At 33.8% G+C, this 24,030-nt stretch overlaps 1 protein-coding gene across 4 annotated transcripts in view; it reads right to left on the minus strand.

Annotated features, from left to right (window-relative positions):
* LOC140753130 (uncharacterized) overlaps window positions 1-24,030 on the minus strand; it is a 487,125-nt gene that overhangs the window by 259,891 nt on the left and 203,204 nt on the right. For all 4 annotated transcript variants that reach the window (XM_073087528.1, XM_073087530.1, XM_073087527.1 and 1 more), the window contains exon 3: window positions 15,934-16,044. In XM_073087528.1, coding sequence (XP_072943629.1) covers window positions 15,934-16,044 — 111 coding nt within the window. The remainder of the gene's footprint in view (window positions 1-15,933; window positions 16,045-24,030) is intronic.

Consider the following 24,030-nt stretch of genomic DNA (forward strand, 5'->3'; position numbering starts at 1 on the left):
ACAACATTTATATATGTATTAGACTTTTTAAAACACAATTTTAATATGTATTTTTGTGTATTTGATATTAAGCTGTATTACTAAAACTTTTTGTTATGTATAATAAATAATAAAAGGACCAAGAGCTGCAAGATTCATGTTATGTCAGATTGTACGCTTGTTTTAAATATGAGACCAACGTAGTCTTCAGTAGTGTCAACACATCGGTGCTCTACATTCGTATTCCATTTCAGGTCCTTAAAAAACAGCGCAACTGATGACAACTGCCATTACCGCCCATAAAAAAATATAAATAACCCCAGATAGGATTTAAGACTTATTTGAGGACGCCCATAATATGCTTTTCTACTCTCGAAGACTACAATACTTTGACTATCTAGTTATATCATATAATTAATAATATATTAAATAAGAATATTAAGTAAGAATACGGACATCGCCGAGTGCCGCTCTTGTATCGGTAAGATATCCGGTGCAACATTCAAGGAAACGCCGCACGGCCTGGGAACGCGGAGGCCCACAAGGGAGCATTCACTTCGGTACATACATCGACCGACAGTACTAGCATTATTAACATTTCTTAAATTCTATTTTATGTAATTTGTTATAAATTAAAAGTAACTATTAAAGTTCATCATAGTTTATTTCGCACCCCACTGCACCTAATATAACTATCTTTTAAAGTTTTATAATAGAAAAAAAACAAATAGAAACAATAACTTTTAAACTGGTAGTATATTGTAAACTATTATATTTACTAAACTAATATAGTCAACATGTAAGCCCTATCGTGTAACACATGTATTAATTACATTGCATTACAAAACCTTTGTACAACAACATAACATCATGAGACATTACTACAAAATGTAGTTAAACATGGCATTACAGGGCAGCATTTTAAACATTTTACCATACTAAAGCAAAAATATTAAAAAACGTTGATAACACCACCGCAGTACCTTCATAAAACGCACGCCAAGGGTTCATGTCCAAAATTAATTCCGCAGATTTAGGGCGAATAACATAATATATGGACACGTTGACCGCATTTATCGTGACGGACGTACCTTCGCCACGTGGCTGGGCAAAGAATAAGCGAGCACTTGTTGAAAACTTTAAAAATAATTCCAGAATTTTTCCGTAAGTACAAAATTATTATCAAAATAAACAGAAAATAGAGCTAATAATTATCTTCCACAATTTTAGCGAATTCAAGGAAGGTTTTAAAACTGGTAAAAACATTTGGGTTGTAGGGCGCGGCAAACAAAATAGACATACTACATACATACGTTCGAACATTACCTACCCCCTACAGTCGAGTAAAGCGAGTAATATCCTATGTAACAGTATTTGATAATTAAGAATTAGTTGCTAAAGCGACGATTAATAAATTCTTTAAGTACTTTCTTTCTTTAAGTACTTTTAATTAATAAATTCTGTAAGTACTTTCAACGTAGTTTATAAAAATAATATCATTGTATATCAAAATAATATCATCAACCGTGAAACTCTTTACGTTCCTAACCACGGGTACATTTTGAAATCCTTTTAATGTAATTGACTTCCACACACTTTTAAGAATTTTAAAAAAGCTCTCAGAAATTGCGTTCAAAAACGATGACTTAAATTTTCCAATAGCAAAGACTGATGAGTTGTAAGTATATTCATTAAGTTTATTTTAGCCTAAGGGGTAGTAACCCTCTGAATCCATACTCTTTGGCGTTTATAACGTAAAGTGGAGTTAACTACAGGGCGCGATACAGTATTAATTATAAAGGACGAGTCGTGGCTCAATTTGTTTATAATTAACGGTCGACGGTGGAGTTCCACGTTTTGGGGACGTTTCCACTGTTGTCACACTAAATTGGGCTGTATAAAGTTGTTACGAATGTAGGGCGAATTGCACGTTTAAACTAAGATAACAGTTGATAGTTTTGATGAAAAAAATAAAGTTGAAGTTTTAAAAATACGTTGAATATTTTTCGTTGATCCATGTTTTATTATAATAGAGCAGTGGAGCATACAGTCCATCTGATAGTAGTGTTTACTGTGGTCCATGAATGTCTGTAGCCATATACATATAGATCAGGAGGACCTGAAGCGGATCACAGATGCGTTAACATTACTAAAAACTAAGGTGGTTGCCTTATTTGTGAGTTAGTCGGTATCCACACCGTTCCACCGAAACGCAAGAACTGCTTCACGCTAGAAGCAGGTGTGGCAGTGGGCTTCTCAAGTTAAATCATAGAAATTTCATGTGGTGGTAACTGCCTATGGCCATCTGTAATCAAACCCGTAATAGAAATTTAAGGCGACCACAGTTAGATCGATTCCCTACTACGAAGGATTCCCCACTACTAAGAAGGACTACTAGTACGAGTATATTTAAATATTTCGTATTTCATGACGATACCCTTAAAATCAAAACAGAGCAACGTGCCTCCAGAGTCAAATCATGAAGGGTCCTATGACCTTTATGAAATAAAATATTGTATATCGAACAATAACACAATCAAACCAAAAACACCTCAACAGTATAACCAAGCTGATTTCTCCGCCAAAACAACAACCGCCAGCCTCTTGCTAAATATACGAAAGCTTACTTCTCAATGGTGCACAGTACATTGAACAATACCATCGGAAATCTGGCCCATCGCGGCCGGTCACGCTCATTTACCTCGTAATTATACCGCAAACATTGAGACTGCACATGGATCGGATAGTGTAACTGACATTTAGATAAGAAATATTGTTTTAAACATTTTTTTATTATGTATTATGTGTTTTAGTTGTTATGAAAATAATAATTTGGGTTTTAAGGAGAAATAGAAAATAAATATATTTTTATTTAATTATCATTATCATCAGATATATAAGAGCCACAACACTACTTATTACCATATGAAACAAAAAAACCTACATTTATTTTAGAGAATTTCATCAACATAAAATTCATTATGAAAATTTACTAGTTTTGTGTTAATTAATGATAATAATGAAAATAACCGTATTTGACACATTATCATAAATTGTTTCGCACGTAGGTATAACACCATTATAATTAAGTCAGTGTTTTTTTTTTTAATTTGAGTCATTTTATAAACTACCACTTATAGCCAAAATTACGTGCTAAGGTTTTAATCTCCAAAGAAAGAAAATAGTAAATATATAATTGTAACACTCACACAAATTCACTTTAATTTACATGACTTTTTAATTTTGTTTTAAAAATAAAATAAACTATTTTAAAAATCAAATTACAAATATCTAAAAGATAGAAAGTCATATACCGGCTCTCACTTCTAACCAACCCTTCACCCTGATACTTGCCAAAGTTGGTAATGTTTTGATTTCAAACGACGGGACACGTCTAATATTTTGCTAAAACCCTTCTATTTCCGTATCATACCGAACCGAGAAACTCCTACTCTATCTTACTGTAACACAGTTCAAAATCACTCTCCATTCGCAAAGCCTTTTATAATAAAACTTAATGATATTTTGAAGTTATTTTAATGGTAAAGTTGTTCCTTTGAACCGTCTGTGAGGGTAATGGAAACATTATTAATTAGTAACGTGTTTCGTTATCTTGTAAGATTCCAATTGGAAATAAATGTATAATTATTTTAAATGCTCAGCTACCTGATGACAGATTAAATTTGAACTTAAATGGGTACTGCACCATAATTTATAACTGTATTTTACCTACCTGTACCTGTAACTGGGCAGTGAATACTTAAGATGCTTACCTGAAAGCAAGAAAAATGAATTAGATAAAAGTAGTTTCATAAGTGCAGGGAACTAAATAATGTAAGGTATTATCTGCATTTTTGGCATAATATTTTATAATTTATTTAAACTAGCTAATTCTAACGGAGTTAGAATGTATTATATTATAAATACTTTCTCAACATCTTTAAAACTATAATTTGCTTTAACAAGCCTTTTGTAAACACATCTCTTCAAAATGCACGAAACTAACCCATTCACAGTGGGCAAAGCCCCTTAAATTTAATAAAACTGCATCCCAAACCTCAATGACAACGTAAACCAAAGTTGAAAGCTCGTTAAACATGCAAACGCGTGCAAGATGCATGCATCGTTCCCGCTCCTCGCATGCAAATGGGTTAATGCACCTGGGTTTCAGTTTAACCAATTCAAAGCATTCATTATAAGTTGTTTTAATAAAGTTTGTAATTCAAAATGGCGGCGTTTATGTAAGTCACACACATTCTCGATTCAAACCTTGGAACACCAGATTGAAACTCCATATAAAATTACGGCTTTCATATAAGTTCACACGCAATTTCTCATATTCAATTGGATCTTAGAAACTCCCGATTGAAACCATAATGATATCACTACTGTGGTATTTTTATTAAATGCGCTATTGTTACTTGCAGTCTGTCCTTATTGAAAAAGTTATTTGGTTACAAAGTTTCAGGGTATAAAATTACGCGGGTGAGGCCCCGGGGCACAGCTAGTGATTTTGAGATCGAGTGGTGGTAAAAGTCTTTGTGGGTCGACTTCAACAATGTTATGTGCTGTTGTATTCCATTTAATCGGTATGGTAAGGGATTTATTTTTATGCGAGGTATTCCAACTTAGTTCTCAGGTATAACAACACATCTGTGACCGAGCTCAGGGATAGAGATCCCATTTTATTTGGGGTTCATTACAGATATCCGCGAGTCATAGTAAAATACTGTATACTGGATAGTATGGACAATATTGTGAAAAGCGAATGTTATAAATATAACATAACAATTCATATAACAATATTACGAGCCCCAATAACACTGTTTCCATCGTCCATAACACCGCACTTCCGGGGAATAATGTCCGTCATTTTTCAAAGTGATTATTGGTCTATAACCGAACATACGTCACTGTTATGAGGTTCGACCCCCTTGATAGCAATGGCGTATGCGGATTACGTGGTTATGTCAACAAAAATAATGTTATGGGTGGATGATGTATGTGAAATTATGGTTTCAGTTTTTGGTTATCAAGTCCTGAAAAATAATAACCTTTCACATTTTTTAATTTAATATAAGTGATAATTTTCTAATTCGCACATAAGAAATATCGTGAGTAATATTACATAATATTGGAATTATTTTTGCACTAAATAGTGTTTTTATTTTAGGAGATTACTTCTGAACAATTTGCGGCAAATATGATAATTTGTGTACGTGCCGCAAATCCTCCCTCTATAAAACATATTATATACAAATAGTAAGAAATATATAACAATATACATAGTACCACTAACTTAAGATAGTGGAACTTTTACTCGTACGTACGTATTTTTAGCGTCACAAAGTTTGAAAAACAAAACGTTAGATGTTTATATGAAAAAATCTTGTTCCATGAAAAATAACTATTCGAATCTAAATGAACATTTGTAAATCAAAAAGCAATATAATAACTACTAATTTTCAATAGAATTAAATAAAAGGTATTATATAATAAAATACAGACAATCTCTGGAAGTAAACAATATCCAATCTCTTTCATTAAAAGATGACGGCATTCCGTAATTGTTCCGATTCGAGAGGTAACATTAAACAATGGGGTGGATTATTGCACCCCTTAGATTAGCAAACAAGAAATCAATCAGGTTTTAAAATTAACTCTTCCGGTTCGCGGAATTCGTTTCGGGGATAAATAGGGGATTAGAAATTTTGAATCCGAGCAGGATTTTGGTAATTTCAAAATTGAAATTAAAATATATTATTTGAATTTATTAAGAACTATTATTTTATTGTTTGTGCATAAATATTTTATTCTAAATATAATTTACATTTTTATAATATGTGTAAAATATTTTTGTTCATTTTGTTTAACTTATAATGTTGGCATATTTTTTTTATAATTTAGAAGTAGCTAACACAAATGCTATCCAACTTAGTCTTGTGGAGTAGCAAGGCATCTGTGGCCGGACTCGATAAAACTCTGATCTTATCCGGGATTGGCAACAGATGTTCACGGCCAGTAGTAGCCGCATACCATCACTTGACATACAGTCCACATGGACTGCATGCTCGTTTGCTACCTCTACATTCTAAAAAATCTTTAGTCTTGGCAACCCAACAATAGTGTTAATGTAAGATGTGGAATGAGCTTCCTCCTGAGGTATTCCCGGAGCGCTATGACGTGGGGTACTTCAAATAAGGTGCAAAAAGAGCTCTCCTTCAAATCCGGCTATGCATTGACGATTCCTCTGGTGTTGCAAATGTACATAGGTGGCACGTCCATACCATCAGGTAGCACGTCTGCCTAATCGTTAGGTTAACTAATAAAATGTATATATATACGAGTATATATGTGGCAACACTAAGCGCCTCACTTCCGCTCGCCACCATTAAACTGCTTGTATGTGTTTAACTAAAATAAATTTCTGCCTCTAAAGTTTATGTTTTAATAAATAGTTTTAGTAAATAATTAGTAGGTATTTATACCATGACAACTATGAGAAATTTCGCGAAATTTCGATAATTCTTATTTACTTGTTACAAACGACAGCTTATTATTACGACATAAACGTTTTAATTACTAACATCATACGATAACAGGAATCGAACTAATTTCACTTGAGTTGCAAATATTTGGCTTCTATTAATTAAGCCTTATCCCCCACTGCGAGAACGTCGCAGAATTTCGAATCACTGATTATTTGGGGCAACATTAATTTACCTAATTACTTACGTCATATATTTTAGAATATATGTATGTCAGTAAATACATTGTGCGTGTCATCTGAAGTATAATAATGATGGAGACAAGGATTAGTAAAGATTACTCATTCCTAACAAGAAAATGTAACAAGTTTTGACAATTGAAATTGTCACTGTCATATATTTTCGTGTTCGAAAAATATAAAAAAAATGTAGTTTTTAGATAATTTGCTTTTTCTTCGATTTAGTGTTTTTGTACCACTTAACTGCACATGGCGGCATTGTTCCGCGTAAATTACATTATGACAGCCATTAAATGGCTGACAGAATTTAATGGCCATTTAATTTATCTATGGATGGAGATATCAGTTTATTTGAATAGGAAATAACTAGTTAATATTATAAAAACTGAGAACCTGAGTTTATAAAAAGAATAAAAAAAAATTAAGTAATATATGTCACTCCTACAACATAATAACATGAATGTTAAATTATAATTTGTACAAAACTTTTTAATTTTTCAAAATATGTCCTATCGAACACAGTGTACTGTGTTTAATATTAATAACGCCTTTTATAACGATACTGAATTACATAAAAGATCTTTTAGTATATGGACTAGGGATGGGTTTATTTACGTTATACAAATAATCTTTTAAAAATCCCACCATTCCGCTGTTGGCAGCAGCGACGTTATTCCGTGCCCGCAACCTAAATTATCGGATATCGGAAATAAAAATATATACGCAATCGTAACCGAATATGATATAAAAGTTTCAAGTAATTTCAAATAATTTTCGAGCCTAAAATCTAAATGTTTTACTCCGAGCAAGCCGACGTTGTTCAGTTACTTCACGAATAAAATCAATCATTTCCATTACCCTTATTTGTATTCTACTTACGATTCCTAAGAAACTCATATCTATAATCGACATTGTCTAAAACTATCGGATAATTTATAATAATTTCATATGCTTAACTGTATCCGAAACCAATATTTATTAATATATCCGCATCCGTATCTAGATCCAAAATTTCGTTTCAATAACATCCCTACTTAGCAGCTCCCAATAATTTCATATACGTAACCGTATACGATATTTTTTAATAGATCCGTATCTAGATCCGAAATATCATAACATCCCTAGTTGACAGCGCCCGCCGGGATGTCCTGATTGCTGGCGTAGAATTGATTGGAAAAAAACTCATATGCGTAACTGAAATTATCCGAAACTATCGGATAACCCGAAATAATTCCATATCCGTAAGCATATCCGAAACCGATATTTTTCAATAGATCCGTATCTAGATCCAAAATATCATATCCATTCCTAGTTGGCAGCGCCCGCCGGGATGTTCTGATTGCGTAAAATTGATTGGGAGTCCTTTTTCATTGTTTTGCGTACGTCTCTATTATGAGCACCATGCTTTCGATTCCGCATGCTCCCAAAGGAGTCTGATTTGGATGTGTGAATTGCCAACTCTTTTACGGGATTCGATTGACAAAGTTTTTGAATTAGGCCCGAAATTTGAGGGCGAATTGATGTGGGTGTGATTTTTTTTGTACATTGAGTACCGTAGACCCCTACGGTATGCTTACATTTTAATCTAAAACATTTTTCGAACTAAATTGAGAACATAGTGGACTAAAATTGTCCTTTTTTTCGATTCTATAATTATTATGCAATTAAAGTATTTTTTCCGACTGTGGAGTGTAAAGTTTTTCAGGCGTTAGTCAGCAATCTTAAGTAAGTCTCAGTCTTTGGAAGGCTCTCCGGCCCAAATAGCTTGACGGATTGAAACATATAAGATGTCGTTGAATTCGTTTTACTTGTGGGAGTTACATATTACACTACTTCAATTTCAATAAATAACTTTTAAGCAGTTATTTGATAATAATTACTATTAAAATATTCTCATCATCCAACATGTATATCTGGCTAAAATTTCTGAAACATAGATTTTGTGCTCAAAAAAGTTACGTAAAATCATAGGCGGTACTAAGTCCGTACAACGTAACAATAAGTATGTACTCAGTCCTTTGACAAACGTACTTAGGTGACGCTACGTAGCCTGAGGGTGAGTCGGGGCACACAGGGACTGTTGACCAGTTGTCTGTGTCTATTTAAGTTTAGGCTCAGACGGGACAGCTATATCTACATTATCGAACGGTTCAACTTAAATTTATATATAGTTCTTGTAAGAGATAATTTGAATAGGTCTTTGGTATTACAAAACCAAGCACTAAATAATTGAAGAAAATAAGGTTGTAAAACCCCTTTGGTTCCACCAGGAAGATATCACAGCCAAACTTACTTCTTATTTTTTCTTAGCGTAAAGCAGGTCTTGCGTTTCGGTGGAAAGGTGTGGTTGCAGGTTGAATTATAATATATTGGATGAATATCTTAGTCAGGACTGTCAGGAGTGGCAATGTATATTGATCGGCTTCAGGTAGAACCTGTCCTATAATAATATGGAGTTTAAACAGATATTACTGACGTAACGTCTGGGCGTTGATTTCTTGTATCTGGACTTCCTTGTATATTCAACTTTTTTAGTATATGTGTATATACATATACCTATTACGTCCTGTGACAGACGGAGCCCTGTGACAGACGGACATACAGCGGAGGCTTAGTAATAGGGTTCCGTTTTTACCCGTTGGGTACGAAACCCTAAATAGTATATCTTCCAGTCTAATTTACCGGTTAAATTTTACTTAAAAAATGCTTCAAGTATGCACTCTATAGACGAAGAAAGTATTTATGTAGACTCCCACTTGCTCTAGACTGCACTTACTATAGTGAAATCACTATAGTAAGCGCAGCCTACTGTGCATTGTAGTTAAAGTTAGGAATTCATCAACATTGTTGTATGTTACGACCACGGTTTAAATCTGTAACTGTGTTGCATGGAGTTAAGTACTACGGGCAAGCTTTCAGGATATATGGCCAAAGTTCGAATTAACATGTTTTCGTTCACATAAACATGTTGACTTGAATACGTAAGTACAAAAGTTTGTTTTTCATTCACTAGAACTAAGAAACGATTCTAGTATTCAGTCCTTATATATGTGATAAAGTGCCCATGATCGTCCACCAATATTTTAGTGATTAGATATTTTCGCAATAAATATTGTTGTTTAAACACTCGTTTTGATACACTAGTAGACCGTCACTGGTTTTTTCTTGACATGCATGTTATGCACACACAAAGACAACTGTACAAACTTTCGGCGAGAACAGAAATCTAAATGCTTCATTTAGATCTGGCCGGGAATCGAAGCCTTAACCCACTGTGTGTCAAACCATTATAATGACTACTCCGCCATGCGGGTCGTCGACTCCTTTCCACATCTTTACTTTATCAAAAAATAATAATTCGAACACAACAATTTATTTCATTGGAAATTCATAAAACATTATGCAAATTCACAAAATATGAAGGTAACACTTTATGAGAAGTTTTGACAGCGGTACAAAAAAAAATTTAACATAAAGATGAACGCACAGATTACAGTATGTTTGTGCACTTACTTATCTAAACGCGGACGTAATTCAAGTTACCTCGTCCGGGTTTCGTGTGTGACTTCAGAAGTTACAAAGTTTTAAGCTGCCAGAAACGCGTATTTGAGTATGAGTTTCGACTTAGCAACAAGGACTTAGTGAGAAATAGAGATGGGCTGTGCCAAACTCCAAACAACATACGAAGTATCTCTCCGTATAGAGTTTATTTGCAGGGACATCATATGTAGTAACTGACGTACAAATAAAACTTTGTGGTTATAAGGACATTAAGAAGGTAGACCTAAAGAAACCCATACAACTCGACGACGTTTGGGTTTACTGTACTAAAATATCATTTTAACTCTGTAGTCCATCACTTCAGATGAATCCAACGACATCTCATATATTAAAATCCATCAAGCCGTTTGATCTGCGCGGTGTGCTAACGAATAAAACATATATACATACGCTCGAAAAACTTTTACCTTCGCAGTAGGGTAAAAAATGACCTTTGAGGTACGAATAATCAATTATTTTTCGTCCACCCTATTTAACTGCTATCCAATGATAGCAACCAGAATCGGCGCTTTAAAGTTCCCTCCGGAGTATAGAACCGAATATAATAGTGTATTTTTTGCCTACTAGTTGTCACTTTGGTTAATTTTTTGGAGGTGGTAGAATCCTCTGTGGTTGTACTGAGGTTGCACCACTGCCTCACCTACTTCTGCCTTATAACAGCAGTGTTACGCGCTGCTGTGTTATGGTTTAAACGGTGAGGTGAGGGAGACAACGTTTCCGAGGCATTTTAGCTAAATCCTCAGGGGTAGCAGCGAGTCTTTGGCCGACCTCAGGTAGAATACTAATCTTATCTAGGGTTTATTACTGATGTCCATGGGCGGCAGTAATTTACTTTGTAAAACTACAAGCCGCGTGGCTACGCGCATAATTACCAAAAAGAAACAAAATTAAGGCAAAATTTTCGCAAATAAGGAAGTTATAATTTCATTGGAATGTGATGCAACACGAAGACGCCATAACTACAATGCCAAACCCTTTGATACGTACGCCATGACGAATCGAGGGTACCGCCTAATGAATCAATCCGAGCGCTAATTAGCCGCGGTGCGCTCAAAGCAAGCGCACGCGCAGGAATGTGCGTGACCGATCCGATTTGCTGGTCCTTCGAGCCGGATGCTTTGCGGTACTCGCTTTATTTAGGTTTCAAAGCTAGAATGTTCTAAATCGTTCGCTTACTACATTGAATAATAACGTGTTATCCCTTGTTAATAGAGTTTAGTTTTGTATAAGGACTTTGTGGGAAAGATGTATGTTGGAAAGTCATAAGTGCTGGTTACGTTTGAAGATAATTAAACCCTGAGATAATGAGATAGACTTGGTTGTACTTTAGATGTTAAAAGTGTTATTTTCTTGGACATCTTCCAAGATGCTCCACACCTAAGTATTTGCGAACGTCTGATTTGTTTTGATTCCCGTTATGTCACACCTGTGTTGACCTTTCGTGGTGCCGTGGTTCTCTCTTTAGCATAGTTTAAATACGTCTGGGAAATGCGACGCTTGGGAAGTTTTTGTCTCTAACTGTATATTTTCAAGTATTTGTGTCGCATGTTTTACAGTTAATGATAGTTTTGTATAATACTCTTTAAATCTTAAACTTAAGCTTTTTGCTAACATAATATTAATAACAATTGCAGTTATTATTTAACAGCTCGTTCTTACATTTTAGTTTAGATGTCGGTACCTGTCGGTCGGTCCTGGAGTGTGGTGGTAGACTCGCGCAAGTCGTGATAGCAACCATCGGTCAAGCTACATTTTAAAGCTTAGGTTACATTTTAGGATTCCATACCTAAGAGGTAGCTATTCCTATACCTCCGCTGACCGTCTGTCACGGGATTCCATCTTTTGAACTGTAATAGATGATTTTTACAGAGTGTGTTATATGGTCGCTACGAATTTAAAAAGATGATTTTTTCGTTTTATTTAATAAACCTTTTTCGTGTTAATATAACATGGTGGTACAGATTCCTCTGTACTCGTATGTGTATTCAAATCACACTTAGTCGACTTTTGTCCATACCACATTTTCATTACACGTAATTTGTTTCCTTTTGTAGCGAGTTCAAATGCCACTTGGTCGATTTTTGTCCAAATAAACCACATGTTTATTACTACAAAGTACTTAGTACTTTTAATACCAAGGTTTTTTAACAACTACAAGATTATAAATTGCAGCCCAAATCATAAAACATACCGATTCATATTAATCCAACTGAATTCCATAACTTAGTAGGCAGGATACTTCCATATGTGATAAGCCAACAGATATGAAGATTGTGTTACGAGAGGGTCATGTGAGGCCTTTAATTGAAACCCCGAAGTTTGATTAGTTGGGTCATGTTACGATTATTGCTCAGCTCCGCAGTTGCATCGGGATAGGGATGCTGTTAATGAGAGTTGGGTGATTCATGTTTAATACATATTAAGGATTTGATTTGTTAAGATAAATAATCGTTGTGTACATCAAAAATTAGGTCATTTACAAATAAATGGTTTAAACATAAGGGCTTAAATGTGCATTTGTGAAGTTTAGGAATTTTCCTATTATCATGATTATGTAGCAAAAAAAAATATTTCATAGAATAACATATTTATTTATTTTGAATAGCCACTGAAGTTACATTTAAAATTTCGTGTGACCCGACAGAAATACAGACTTTTAGTTTATCCAAGGCCAGATAATAAATATTTCATGTAAAAATTTTTATAGATTGTATCTGCATGTTCGTCTATGTGTGACCATGGCAACAAAATATAAGTAATTCTAGACAGTCAGACAGACCTAGTGCGAGAAAAACTCTTGTTATTTTCATAAATTTTCAAAATTAAAAGAAATATATCGTTTAAATCTATTTTATTTTATGTATAGAAACACAATTTCCTTACTTTCTCCATCAGTTAGCCGCAAACCTATAAAATTCGACCAAGCCCTATTTCAGTCACATCAAAGATGTTTGTTCTTAAGCGGAGGAACAATAAATTCGTGCATTATTGTTCTTGCTGCACCTGTTGCATCGGATTTCTGGGAAATGCCCAAAATGTCTTAGAAACGAAAGCAAAGCTCGTGGTTTTAGAGTAAACGGGATATGGCTTTTTATGATATGTCCAGGTTTTAGTTCAAAACATATTTTTTGTAGTTTTAATTTTAAAATTCGAGTGTATAAGTGACGCAGCGGTATAGTTTTGTACCACGAACAAGAACAATAATATCGGCAGTAATGTTCGACTTTATCATTTCAACACAAAATGGTTATTTCTATAAATAATAAGAGTTTGGAAAATCCAAAAGTGCACGACTCATAATGCTTATTTAATTATGAAATAATAAAAAAAAAAAAACTTAAGTCGTTCAAAATTAATTGCCGAAAAAACAGCTGTAGTAGGAAGAAGGTACTGCACAAGCGCCCCTGGTGGAATAAATGTACATAATATCTATAGATATACAGTCTTGTAGTTTTCTTTTTTTATTAATTGCAATTAAACGACACTGAATTAATTAATCATTCGCATTCAGTGACCTACAATCGTCGATTAGAATTTAAAAAAAAAAATTAACTCAAATGATGGATTTTTTCACAAGTTACAGTGTTTTCAGGTTTCACACATGACGGACAGGAAAATTTTTTGACCTATTTTGGTGTTTTTTTCCAATTCTATTGCAGTAAATCAATTTTTAAAAAGTATGGAATTAATCTCCATTAAATTATCTCGACAATAGTATGCAAAATATCTTGATTCCGTGAACTATCAAGGCTATAATAATAAAAATAGCCGCCAAAATGAAGCGAAAAAATTTTTCGATCGTAAAGCACTCTCTGATGCTTCGCATCATGAGTCGTGCAATTAATTTCATTAGTATACATAAGTATACGAGTACATTTCATATAGGTACCTGCACGACTTCGGTACATAGTCGGCACAACAAGTTAAGTATTAACGAGTATATAACACGGTATACTCCGTTATTATGAATTCCTTAAATATTAATTTCAATAACACTTGTACATTAAAATCAATACATCAGTATTTCAATAAATAAATTATAAACATCGTTTATTAATATTTTCCCTATAAATTTCTTCTACGAATATTATTACTTAAAGATATTTTAATAATTGAATTTAATAAACAAACCTAATTAACTTTAGCTTTGCCAGTATTTATAAAACATAACAAATTAATAAATAAACTCAAAATATAAAGAAAATTATATGAAATGCAAATAATGACTCTACATAATAAAAGCCACAAAAGAAAGACTACCTCAAAAGAAAACAGATTCCAAAATCTTAAACGCAGAGTACAAATAAAACATAAGACAAATTCCCCAGTACTCTGGGAATATACCTAAGTAACTGGGAATAATTCCTAGACGGTCTGTATTTGCATCTTCTCGCCTTTGAATATGGAGGTTGCTTTCTGAATAAATTTGAGAATGCACCCCGTCTCCTTCCACTAATAAATGTAGTTTATTTTACAGCAAGCGCTTGTCTGAGTGCAAGCGAGTGTATATGAAAAGATAAGATAGCTTTTGAGGCAATATTCCTTTAAAATTAAGAATTGTTTACTTGTAGTGGTTTCGTTGGGACGTGTAATTTTGTCTTATCGTAGCAGTGATTCTGAAAAGGGACAATGCAAACTGACTATGGAACGGATCTAATAGAAAATATGGAATCTAATAGAAAATAGAAATATTGAAAAATGTCTATCTGGCGTTTTGGTTCTAAAGCAGAACAAGCTAATAACAGGTTTCAATTAAGCATTTTATGGGCAGCACTGTACATGTGCATTTGTGTGTGTTTGTGTGTGTGTACTATATGAACTAAAAACAAGCTTGTGTTTGTGACCGGCCTTAAGTTAAAGCTCATTGTAGTGAAAGAGTTTAGATCTTATTGATTGTAATCACCACCTGAATTCGGTTACAATAAAACATGAAAAATAACTCTTTAGTTATACTCAAAGTAACTTCTTATTGCAACCGATTTATCACTATGCGATATTTACTAGTGTTCCATAAGACACATGGCTAAGAAAGAGGTTTGAATATTTATAAAAGGGAAGTATTTTGTAAATAATGCTCGTATAAATTTCAGTACTAGTGCTTGTTTATCCATGCTACCTAGAGATTAACCTGAGTGCTCAAGCAAATTAAATTATGTTTTTTAATTTTATTTATTATCTGTTTTTCGACTCTAGTCTAAAATGTTAATGTTTGTTAGCGTGCCATATCTATTAAAAGCTACATATATATTTAAACCTTCCTAATAAGGAAGAGTTTGAAATTTTCACAAAGTACTACAATGTGCATAGTGGGATAATTAAAAAAAAAAGCTGAAAAATAATTTTCCTGATACAACAAACGCATCTTCTTCAGTGTTCCTTCGAGTTGCTTTTTTTCATAATATTAAAAAAATACACAATCTGTTAAGCTTGAAAATGTATCATAAATTTTAGTTCATTTAAATTTTAATTTTAATTCATATGTTGTAATCATGCAATTTAACATAAGACCTTTTTGTGAGAGAAATAAACTATTTTCATTTCATTTCATTTCAGTTACTCCGTGTGGTCATAAAATATGTTCCCAACAACGTTCTCATCTCCACAAGGTCATCATCTCATGTCTACTTACACTCTACATATACAAGCGCTCTACATAGAGTACATACCTTAATTAACTTGTTCTGTAGCTTGGTGACGGCCATGCGTTCCCGCTGCGTCCGTCTTTTCTCCTCCTCCAGCTGAGATTCCAGCTGCTTTATGCGTTTTTCTAGAAGTTCCTGTAACAAGGAACAAGGAATTTTAACTTATATAAAAATATGCGTCTGAGTGTCTTCTTAAATAGTGTAATTTACTTAATTGTCCATTTCAAATTGCATTGGGACTTCTCATAATTATGTAAGTAAGTATTTTTTGGGATCCGTACCCTAAGTTTGAAAATATATGGGGGTCGCCATACAACAGGTATTTTACCGCGCTTCTAGCTATATCTATTGAACCATAATAGGTAGAAAGTTCAAATTTGCAAAATGTTTTTACTTCTATGGCTGCTATTAAAACAAATACTGAAAATAACAATAAATGAAAATTTGGTAGTACACATCTACTTCCTTAAAACCAGAATACAACAACGTTACTGCAATTATTATAATAAAGAAATACATGTGTCGGTTTGCTGTTGCCGTCAAACTACGAATGGTTCTTTATCTAAATTTGGCGACGACGCAAATAAAATAATAAAACTTGCAACTCCATATATTTACAAACGGAGCAGTATGCACTGTATGTATGCCGATCAAAATCAATGTTTGTGTGGCCAACCGGTATTTGTTTTAGGTCTGGGGCATAGGCTGTCTGTTCAAACTAAAGTTAATTTATATTATGGGTACTTAATTAATTATTAACTAAGGGAATTGTAATTAAATGAGTTTGGTAAATATGTTACTGTATTATGTTCATTATCACATAGAAAACAAAATAGAGTGATCCAAAATAGTTTTTTCGCTTCATTGTGCGCGCTTCATCGCGCAAGGTGACTTTCTTATCCAATTATTGTAATAATAAATAGATTTTGACGAATAGATGATCTTGATCGTTTTTGAAGATGGGTAAACCGCCCTTTGAATTACTACAAATGCGCACATTTCATAACGCAAACATCATTATAGTTCACAATCCAAAATCATAGAGGGTGCAATTTTCAACACAACCCATATAATTTCGTCGTTTCAATAATTACGAAGGCCTCGCATTTAGAACCATTATCATTCAGTGGATGTCATATAAATAATTCACAGGACTTCCTCATAACGGTACATTTACAAAGGGAGTTGCTTCCGTACGCGAACAATAGCTAGATTAGTCCCTTAAATGTCTTATCATTTGCACCTTAAAGAAGGGAATCTAAACCTTATTATAATGGTGCATGGAGGCCGCATATGTATGCTACTTTTGCACAAATATTCGAATGAATAAGAACAAAGCAGACGTGATAATTTTAACATAGAGTAAACAGCGTGGAGATGGTTAGTTTAAATTTTGTGTTAAAAATGTGTCATTACATTTGAATTAAATTTTGTGTGATGTTTACCTGTGTCTCTTAAATATTGTTTAAAAATGACAGAATAAATTAATAGACGCAATATGATAAATTATCTATTTAATATCAATTAACGCCGGTTAGCAACAATAACAATCAATCCACCCTTATTTTCCTACAATACATTAAGTAATTCGATGGATAATAGGCGTTACTAGACATTATCAAGTTTCAATCTTTGATAGTTATGTCTTTATTTATAACTATTCTTTACCCGCGGCTTCGCTTGCGATCAGAGGTCGATGACAATACAATAATTAGATAAAATTGTTCCTAAGTAAATAAACAAACACTCATTCGCATTTATTATTAGTTAGGATAAAAAGGTATTCGTTTTCTGCGTACAACACGAAATATTTGACAATTTAATAAGGCAGAAATTGTTATTTGGCGTTAGTAGAACCTTTGTCAATATTTTGATCTAACATTTTCATGTTTTATTTTGGTAAGTCTATTCTGAACCTTATCTATGTGTGACCCACCGGCGCCTCGGATCACGCGTTATAAATAGTAGCTCGATGAAGGGAGTGAAATCTTTTGGAAACATCGCCGAATTAATGGGCGCAGTTATTGGAAATTGATACTGGAGATATATGACGCTTCCCTGCACCGTATATTATGGAATCACTGGAATTCACTGTTACTTTTGATCATTTTATGGCAAGATACGCATTTATCATATAAGAAAATGTGATAACAAAATGTGTTTTAAGCAAAAAGGTTGACCACTCTACCAGTCAACTCATTAATGCTGATGCCGATGAAATTTAGGAAAATCGCATGATTTTTATTGACATTTTTCATCAATGCATTAGAAAGTACCTTACCTACACTCATTGCATTAATCATGTAGGTAACATTAAGTTTAATTTAACTCGAATCGATAGAGTTGGTTAGTCAAAACCTTTACAAATGTAAAAACAAAACATCATTTATGCCGCATAATTTAAGAAGAAACGATATTATAGACAGATAAGACCATAAATATGTCTAAAACTAGATTCTTACTGTAGAATCGAGCAAAGACGTAGACAAGATCAAATTGGAACTAAACAGACAAACAAACAAATTAATCTTCCCGATAGATACTTAAACTCGAACATATTCCACAAGACAGTTTACCTGCAACTTAATTACACTAATCATTACTCTGTACTAAGCAGTGCCAGTATGGACTGATCCTGCTACGTTGACAAATCTATGCGAAGATTAGACTTGCTCGCTTCATCAGTCAAGTGGAAGCTTAAACAAAAATAACGCTAAACTGAGTTAAACTTGAGGTTAACTAACGAAAACAAAAACTAGGAATGATTTTTGAGCTATACAAATAGAAAACATAGATGAAGTTTATTTGTTAAAATGACGATGAAAAGGTACTGAACTCTTTATGGTTACTGCGAAGGCAACGCAGCCACACTTATTTTGTCTTATAAAGACATGTTAAGTGTTGGTGTGACCTGGTTTAACGATTTGATAAGGCCAAGACACTTATACGGGCCGTTCTTGTTTTATAACAGGCGTTTTTGCACGTCTTATATTCTAGCTAGAAAAGTAAAAACCCTTATGTATTCTTATCATATCTTTTCTCCGCCTCTGAACTTCAATACCTACTAAAAGTATGCCAAACCCAACCACAGTGCGTGTTCGTATGCGTTTTGGTGTTTTCAGAAATTTTTATTCAGCTTGCGTTTAACCGCAGTGCGATCTAAGCCTAGTGGTCAAGTCAAGTAAACAACACAATCTGCAAGAAAATCTTACAACCAAAGAGAATTTATCCTCTTTTTTTTGTTGTTTGTTGTTGTTTTGTTGTTAAAGAGAATTTATCCTAGTATACATTTTGGCATTTCGAACAAAGATCTTTGCGTTACCTATTCTCCGGTAGATCGTAAACATTTTCATTTGTAACAGCGCCGCCCGCCCAGGCGAGTTGTCGCCGCCCTGCATCATTTTTCACGCTCCCGATAAATTCATTGGAACCCTTGTCGGGACGTCAACTCAAAAGAATCGCTTCATTCTGTGATTGTACAGATTTGGTTTTAATATTTTTTTAAAAGTTAGACCCTTCAATTCTGCTTAAAATTTCTAAGTTTAAAAATTGAAAAATTAAAGAAACACTCACATGCTACTTTTCCAAAATATATTTATTTTGAATGAAGAGGTTTTACTTATTATTTTTAAGATATTTTAATTATTTGGAATAATAATTAATTAATAACGTTACCAAATGAAATTAATAATTCTGAAAATTATATTAATAATATTCTTTGATATTTCTCATAATAACCAACACATTTAATTAACACAATTGACACAATTATATTATTATCCTCTTTATCGTGACCATTTATATTAGTTTAATTACTACGCTGAAATGAAAAGATTGTATTTTTGTCCAGTTAAATTTCAAATCTGTACGCGCCCCAGAAACCCTATACCTTCTCTGTCCACAATGTCCCATTGAGTTCCTTGGTATTGTCTCTGTGGTCATTAGTCTTGAGCCTCTGCCCCATTGTTAGCTGTTTGGGGTACCGAAATGTATCAATTAGCGATCCTGACCACATATTGAAAAAACAAGTGATTTTATTTATTACTGTTTTTTTTGGAAGAAAGCAATGATGGCGTAGTAAATTTAGATATCTTAATTTGCGGGATCTGGTGTTGGAATAACACGAATGCGCGTATTAAATTCAATTATTAATAACTTCGAGTTGAAGGAAACATCCCGAAGAAACCTAAAGGCACTTAGATTCCAAAATAGGTCTCAAAGGAGTATGAAGTTTATATCTCTATTAAGTATCTATCTATAAAAGGAGACTCATTCCCAGCAGTTAGACACACAATTATAGGATGATGATGATGATAATAAACTATTGTTCGTATTATAATAGTACGAGTACGCTCAAGTTATTCAGTTACAACTACACATTGAAAAAAACGAAGATAAGTACGAGTTTTACGCCAACATTTTTTTATAAATAAATAATTTTATTAGCAACTCAGCATAACTGTGATCTATTAATGACTACATAAAAATATACTTTAACTTACTTTCTTAATATATTATGAGACGGAGGTAAAGGTAAGGCAGTATCTTCTAGAACTACAAATCATCACACAACTACGTCAAAGTGACAAGTGAATAGCCGACACCCAGGAGGCCTCTCTGAGACAATGGGGCGAGATTAACCCGAACGAATTAAACCCCCGAATTAAAGTGAGCCCCGTGAAACCTTACTGACATGTGTGGGCCATGTGAGAAGCGATGCACGTATTACGATATTCAAAACAGTTTAGGGATCCCAAAAAAAAATAAAAAAAAACCGTCAATGATGTGTGTTTTTTAAAGTACATACGATGTCAATGACATTTTACCGATAATTTCTTTGTCATTTCCATGTCATGTAGAATTAAAAATATTTTTACATGCAACTTTTATATTTTACCCCCAGATACGGCATTTCTATGAGTATGTAACTAAAAGTATACTGAATGGCCCAAAAAACTCATTGATTTTATAAAATCGTCGTGGATGTAATTATCCGTAATACGTATGTATTTCATTATAAGACATTTGAATAAACCAATTTATTTTACATCAAACGTACAACAAACAATGGCCTCTTATCAGATCTCGCTCTCTCTCCCTCTTATGACTTGCGACCTAACTCACCCGCTACCTCTCATGACTTACAACTACACAAATTTCCCTGGACCCTCTTTCATCCATCATTAGCGGACAATGGCCAATCTAACGCAGGGCACTTCATCGGGCAGTAATTAATGTGCCAGATTAGAGTGTCACCCGTGACTTCGGAGTGTATGGAGTATGGACATAAATTAAATTGGCTGATCACGGCGTTTAATCAAAAATGTATGATAACACCACGAATGTTGTTGTCTATCGCTCTTATTTCTACCCAGCATTATATTGATCCAACTATCACTGTATTAGAACTAAGTTCAGAAGGGTTTACGCCATACACCACGTTGAGTAGTATTAATACGATAAATTTTAGAAAAGCTATTGAGAAATCTCACGCAAGATCTGCATTTTCACTATGTTTTTTTGTACCACTTATGCATTTTATAAATAATTTCTAATACGCACCTGGTTCTGGAAAACTAGTAAGTGCCAGGGATTGGAACCTCAGATCTCCTAAGAAGAACCTCGAAGGATATTATCATTGCGAGACTATAATTATTCCTTTCATTCAAATTGTTATCAAAAACATTTTAATGTTCATTTAATGTTTCATTAATTTTCTTTTTTTTTTCATTGTCCACCGTAATCTGCAGGTTTCTTTTGACCCATTTCAGAATTTTACAGTCTACTTTTATTTTAACTTTGAAAAATGTAACATTTTTCAAATAGCAACACACTGCGCTGAAACCCTGGCAATCCGACTTTTCTTCAATTAGATCGCGTTCGATTAACGGTACCAATTTGTAAGAGTTAATTCGTTTTGTTTCAGCGAGCGTTCAGCGCAAGCGATCCGGCGCAAAAAGTGTTAAATGGTAACAGCGATCGTTCAACGCAAGCTGCACGGCGCAAATGTAACACGTTGCGATCGTTCAGCGTAAGCCACTAGGCGCAAATGCATTGAAGGCACAAATGCAAGGCGTTCATTTAAAATCAATTGCTTTAGATGAATGTAGTATTATGCTCATTTGGTTCTTTTTAAATAATCTACTCTAATATTATAAAGAGGAAAACTTTGTTTGTTTGTTTGTAATGAATAGGCTCAAAAACTACTGGACCGATTTTAAAAATTATTTCACCATTCGAAAGCTACACTATCTACGAGTAACATAGGCTATATTTTATATGAAATATATTTGATAAATAGATTTTGAGGCGGTACAAAGTTTGCCGAGTCAGCTAGTATAATATACAGTGATTCGACTTCGGCAGTTTTATCTTCACACGAATATGTGACGCATAAGAGTATGTACACGTATGTTTTGGGTTAATGCTTATTTTTTTTTAAATAATAGAATTTGCGGTGATTCGATCGGCAGTTTCATCGTCGTACGTATTTGTAGTTCATGATAAGAATATTGTCAGGTGCTGTTATGACCTTTGAAGAGTGGTAAGGGAGAGGGCACACGAGTTCCTTAAAGTGTAGCTTAGCCTCCAGGGGTAACAGCGCTTTGTGGACGATCTTGGACAGAACTTTAATCTTATTATTATGTTAGTTATAGATGTTCATGTCAACACAAGCAATGTGTGTGTATTGTGCTCTATTCGGTCCGTTTATTAATTCATAAATCTACGTACATATATGTATATATTATATTTATTCAAATAACAGTCCCTACTATTTCTCCTACCAATCAAGCCCGTGACATTAGAAGAGAAAACAATAGGTATTCTTTTAATTTGGTTTTTCAATTTATTTCTTTCTAAGCAGTCTTTGTCCCTCCTCCATTTGGCTATTGGGTGTGTCAGGGCTGATTGATGATTTCCAACCCTTCCGAGCTAGGGTCGGGTCATCGTAAATAGCTGAATATACTTTCCTAATGGGGATAATTCTGCAAATTTGCCAATTCAAACCCAAAATGATGGATTTCGTAGAAAAAATATGTTAGTACAAAGCACGAAGGCGTCTAGGGTTGATTTATAAGCACAAAGCAATTTAGCTTGTTTATAATGATAAATGTATATCTGTTAAGTTTATCTACCCTTACAATGTTACGGTTAATATTTGATACAACTATACATGTCTATTATTCTATATTTATGTAAATGGATTTATAATGTTTCTGTGTTGTTGTTGGTTGTATAAAAATTAAATTTACTTTTGACATTAACGAACAATGTTTAGAAATCAATATGGAGTTTGGGTGACATAGAATAATTTGGAATATTGGAGCCAGGACATGGATGGTGGCAGTCTTGAATAGCTTCTAGTATGCCCCTCAAGTTTGGGTTTTTGGATTCGTTTTTACAAGTCCCAATAGACTGAGTTGGGCTAAGAGAGTCTGATGATTGAACCAACGAGTGAATAAAAATATTCTTCAGTGGTTATTAGTAAAAACCTTGATAGATATAGATTAAGATTGATTAAGAGTGTCTGACGATACACACAGGAAGTGGGTAGTAGAAGTCTTCAGTGGTTATAGGCGAAATACCTTCCAGTTACTTACAATATAGTGTAGGCTATAGCTATCTGTAAAGTATCCTTATTGAAACCATTACGACAATTAACTGACGGGGCACTGACACAATTTATCTCATTCAACTAAACGGACTCATGTGTTCTATGTTTATTGAATACTAGCAGAGCTTGCTGCTTCGCCCACATTTAAAAAAATAACATGATATACATATAACTGAAAATTTGTAGCATCATTGGAATGACAGTGGGACCATCTGTGGAAAATTGGTCGTACCAACTCAGAAACCTTTGTGAGCTCATGCACAACAACTTTGCTAAACATCATCACATGATCAAATGCATAGCTTACGATTCTATAAAGAACACACACACAAACATACATTTATTTATTTTTAAAATATAGATATAAACGCATTTTAACTATTAAATCTATTACCCTTGCATTCACGAACACATTAAAAATAAAATCAAAGAATTTCCATGAAGAGGGTGTAAGACGTCTGTGATATCTATAACAGACGTATTTGCTTATTTATAAAACTTACCCG

The sequence above is a fragment of the Epargyreus clarus genome, unplaced genomic scaffold (genome assembly GCF_041222505.1).
Source record: "Epargyreus clarus isolate Ecla_fem2 unplaced genomic scaffold, WU_Ecla_fem_2.2 ptg000026l, whole genome shotgun sequence".
Classification (NCBI taxonomy): Eukaryota; Metazoa; Arthropoda; class Insecta; order Lepidoptera; family Hesperiidae; genus Epargyreus; species Epargyreus clarus.